Genomic DNA, 4,098 nt, shown 5'->3' with positions numbered 1-4,098 from the left:
GGAACTGGCCCCTGACCCCTGACCCTGACCCCCGCCCCTGACCCCGGCCACGCACCTGGAAGGGGATGACGAGGTTGATGGGCTCCCCGACTTTGCGGATGAAAGTCTGGCGCAGGTGGCGGGGGAGTCGGATCTTGGGTTGCTCTGTGGACACAAACCCAAGGGAGGTCAGTGCTGGGCTGGGGGACCCTCGAGAGAGGGACGGGAGACTGTAGGGGGGGGACCCTAGCGATGGCCTGGGAAGGGCTGGCCAGAAGACACTAGCATGGTCTGCAGGAGGGCAAGGTCAGGGGTCAGGGGCGCTCACCCACGATCTCCCTGATGGTGACCGGCTGAGCCAGAGTGGCCGGCTCGCTGCGCCCTGCGATGTTGACCCCAACGACCCGGAAAATGATTCTGGCTCCTGTGGGAAGATCCTTGACGGTGAAGCCACAGCGCTCGACGGGCTCCGTGTTCGCGGGGATCCACTCCTCGGCTGGAGAGAGGGCGGTGCCGGTTCCTCAGCCCCTGGCCCCTCCCCGGCCCGGAACTGGCAGCAGCTGACAGTTACTACGCACTTATGACCAGGCTCGACAGATGGGACGAGACACCCACGGGACCCGGGAGCCCCGCCCCCCGGCCTGCAGGCCACTCACAGTCCTCCAGGCAGTACTCCACCAGGTACCCGTCGATGCCGCCCGCCCCGATCCTGTCTGGGGGCCTCCACTTGAGGGTGGTGGTGGTGTCTGTCACGTCCTCCACTGTCAGGTGCCGGGGTTCACTTGTGGGCGCTGTAAGGATCCAGGGAAAGGGGCGGTCGGGGCAAGTAAGGGGTCAGGGGTCAGCAGGGAGGGTCACGGGTCAGAGTTGGAGTCCCCGGTCAGAGAGTGGGCCAGAAATCAATAAGCAAGGACACGTCATCGACGATAATTAAAACAAGATATCCCGGCCGGCCGTGGGTCAGTGGATGCACATCGACCTATGAACCAGGAGGTCACAGTTCGATTCCTGGTCAAGGGCACGTGCCCGGGTTGCGGGCTCGATCCCCAGTGGGGGGCGTGCGGGAGGCAGCCGATCAATGATTCTCTCTCATCATTGATCTCTCTCTCTCTCTCTCTCCCCCTTCCTCTTCCTTCCTCTCTGAAATCAATTGAAAATAAATGAAAACAAGATATCAAGGAAAAGTGAGGTCTCCAAGGGCGGAGACAGGGGTTAGTCTGCTAGGTCAGAGGTCAATGAGATACTCAGGCAGCAGCACAGAGTCTAGGGCAGGGGTCCTCAAACTTTTTAAACAGGGGGCCAGTTCACTGTCCCTCAGACCGTTGGAGGGCCGGACTATAGTTTAAAAAAAAAACTATGAACAAATTCCTATGCACACGGCACATATCTTATTTTGAAGTAAAAAAAACAAAACGGGAACAAATACAATATTTGTCTTTGCATGTGGCCCGCGGGCCGTAGTTTGAGGACCCCTGGGCTAGGGCCACGGAGGCCAGGAACAGGGCAGGAGCGGGGGCGGGGCTCAGGGTCAATGCGCTGAGTCCTCGGATGAGAGGGGGCAGAAGCCAGCAGACTCTGTGGGGTCAGAGGTCAGCGACAGCCAGGGCAGGGGTGAGCGGTAGCCAGGGGCCCAGTGAGGGGGTGGGGGACCTCACCGATAGGCATGAAGGGCTTGGTGTTGAGGCTGGGCTGGGATACCCCGATGGCATTGACAGCAAAGACCCGCATCTCGTACAGGACGCCCTCGATCATCCTGGTGGACTCGTAGGTCGTCTCCGGGAAGACCTCGAAGTTCAGCTTCATCCAGCGCTGGGAGCCCTTCTTCTTCCGCTCCAGGAGGTACCCTGCCCCACCCCAAGCGGAGAGTCGCCGGGGTCATGGAGAGGCCATGGCGGGGGTCGTGGGCCAGCTGGGCAGTGAGGGTCACAGGGACAGGCCACGTGGCCCAGAGAGGCCTGAGGCCATGACTTTTGGGTTGATCTCAAGGTCACCAGCAGCCAGAGTTCACCAGTCATGGGGTCACGGGTCATAAATCCGGGGGTCAGGGGGTCACAGAAAATCCCAGGCTATTGTTCTGAGGGAGGACTCCGAGGTTGTTAGGGAGTTTGGCTCAATGGATAGAGCATCGGCCTGCGGACTGAAGAGTCCGGGGTTTGATTCCCGTCAAGGGCACATGCCCGGGTTGCAGGCTCCTCCCCAGTGGGCAGCCGATCAATGATTCTCTCTCATCATTGATGTTTCAGTCTCTCTCTCTCCCTCTCCCTTCCTCTCTCTGAAATCAATAAAAATATATATTTTTTGAAAAGATGGAAACCAGGTCTCGGGGGCGGGGGGTCACGGAGGATGCTAAGGACTCTGGGAGGTCAAAGAGAAACCAGGGGGACCGGGAGGTCGGAGGTCACGGGAACTGGTACGAGGCACTCACCGGTGACTGGTTGTCCCCCGTCATACTTGGGCGGATCCCAGACAAGGATGGCCCAGTCCTCTCCGACTGAGGTGACACGCACCGCCTCCGGGGGGTCTGGGACATCTGGGGTTGGAGGGGGAGAGAGAAGAGTCAGGGGGCTCCTCACGGCCTCAGGGAGCCACCCCCAAGCTCAGCCCCTTCGGCTCCCTCTGCTCACCCACAACCCGCACGAAGATGGAGGCCACGTCCTCGCCAGCGGGGTTGGCGACCTTGATGGTGTAGCGGCCCTCGTCCGCCCGCTCCGCGCTCTCGATCACAAAGCTGCTGCACTCCACGCGCTGCTCGATGCGCATCCGGCCCTCCTTGGCCGAGTAAACCTGGACACAGCGCCCGAGGGCCATGGGCCGCCTCTCCCCGACCAGACCTCCTCTGCCCCTCCCCTGCTCGAATCTCCCCGCGGCTTCCTGTCAGCCCCTCCTCCCTCAGACCCAGGAGTCGGGGTGGGGGGGGGGGCCAGTTACCAAGGCCGTCCCCGCCCTCTATTGAAAACACCAGACTGGCTCATGCCAAGACTTTGCAGGCAATGTCCTGACCCACGTATCTCTCTGCTCTACTGTTCTCATTCCTCTCATCCCTCTGTGCCGCCTCTTCCAGGAAGCCCTCCTGGATGCCCTCAAGGGAAAGTGACGGCCCATCCCCTGAATTCTCATTGCATCGGGTGCCTCCCTGTATCTCAGCCCCATCACCCTGGACTCTGACTATCCGGGCGGGTGTCTGCCCCTCTCCCAGAGCGAGGGCTTCCGGGAGGCGGGGGCTGCGTGATCAATGATTGATGTGTGGCTATCAGCGTGGTGCCTGCACAGAAAGGAGAGCTCAGGGGGTGTTTGCCGAGGGAAGGGATGAATGAAGCCAGAGTCTCTCCCTTTTACAGGAGAGGAAACTGAAGCCCAGAGCAGACACATTGGACTGTCCCAGGGCCTGGAACATACAAGGTCCAAATATTTGTTGAGTGGAAGGAAGGAAGGATGGATGGAAGGATGGATGGGTGGATGGATGGATGGGTGGATGGATGGATGGATGGACAGGATAACTGGGTTGGCTACTGGACAAATGGATTAAATACTGGATGAGTGGATGGGTGGGTGAATTAATCGATTAACTGATGAGTGTGAAGACGGATGGATGGAGAATGACGGATGGAGAGATGGATGGACGGAGCACCCACCATGTGCTGGGACAGTCCCCTGTGATGGACAAACTGAATCTCCAATCTTCAAAAGCACCCTCTGAAGAAGGAATCACAATCCTCATTTTACAGCTCAGAGAGGGAAAGCCACTTGCCTAAAGCCGCCCAGCAGAGCCGAGCGGCCAGGAGGTCAGGGCGCAGGGGAAGCCCCACATACCTCGTCCCCCTTCAGCCAGGTGGCCACAGGAGGGGGCTCCCCCGTGATGGCCACGTCCAGCCTCAGCTTGTTCCCAGCCACGACCACGATGGAGTTATCCGAGGTCTTCCCCGAGCAGTCCAGGTGGATCTTCGGGGGCTCTGGCGGCAGAGACGGGATTCCGGGAACATGGGAGTCGGCAGGGGGGCCGTCCCAAAGCCCTCCAGGGGGTCTCCGGAGAAGCTGGGTTCCCCCAGCCATAGAGACCCAGGGGTCCAGGCCGCGGACCCTCCTCCCTCAGACCCAGGAGTCCAGGCCCCGGACCCTCCT

At 60.3% G+C, this 4,098-nt stretch overlaps 1 protein-coding gene across 1 annotated transcript in view; it reads right to left on the bottom strand.

The window, feature by feature from the left end:
• The window catches only part of MYBPC2 (myosin binding protein C, fast type), a 26,713-nt gene that overhangs the window by 4,190 nt on the left and 18,425 nt on the right, over positions 1-4,098 (bottom strand). The window contains exons 15-21 of the mRNA XM_005879630.2: positions 3,790-3,929; positions 2,604-2,763; positions 2,405-2,509; positions 1,635-1,823; positions 636-770; positions 308-475; positions 30-144 (exon numbers count right to left, since the gene is read on the bottom strand). Coding sequence (XP_005879692.1) covers positions 30-144; positions 308-475; positions 636-770; positions 1,635-1,823; positions 2,405-2,509; positions 2,604-2,763; positions 3,790-3,929 — 1,012 coding nt within the window. The remainder of the gene's footprint in view (positions 1-29; positions 145-307; positions 476-635; positions 771-1,634; positions 1,824-2,404; positions 2,510-2,603; positions 2,764-3,789; positions 3,930-4,098) is intronic.

This window comes from Myotis brandtii, unplaced genomic scaffold, assembly GCF_000412655.1.
Source record: "Myotis brandtii unplaced genomic scaffold, ASM41265v1 scaffold601, whole genome shotgun sequence".
Classification (NCBI taxonomy): Eukaryota; Metazoa; Chordata; class Mammalia; order Chiroptera; family Vespertilionidae; genus Myotis; species Myotis brandtii.
The sequence above is the reverse complement of the archived record's forward strand: the minus strand, read 5'-3'. Positions and strand labels throughout refer to the sequence as shown.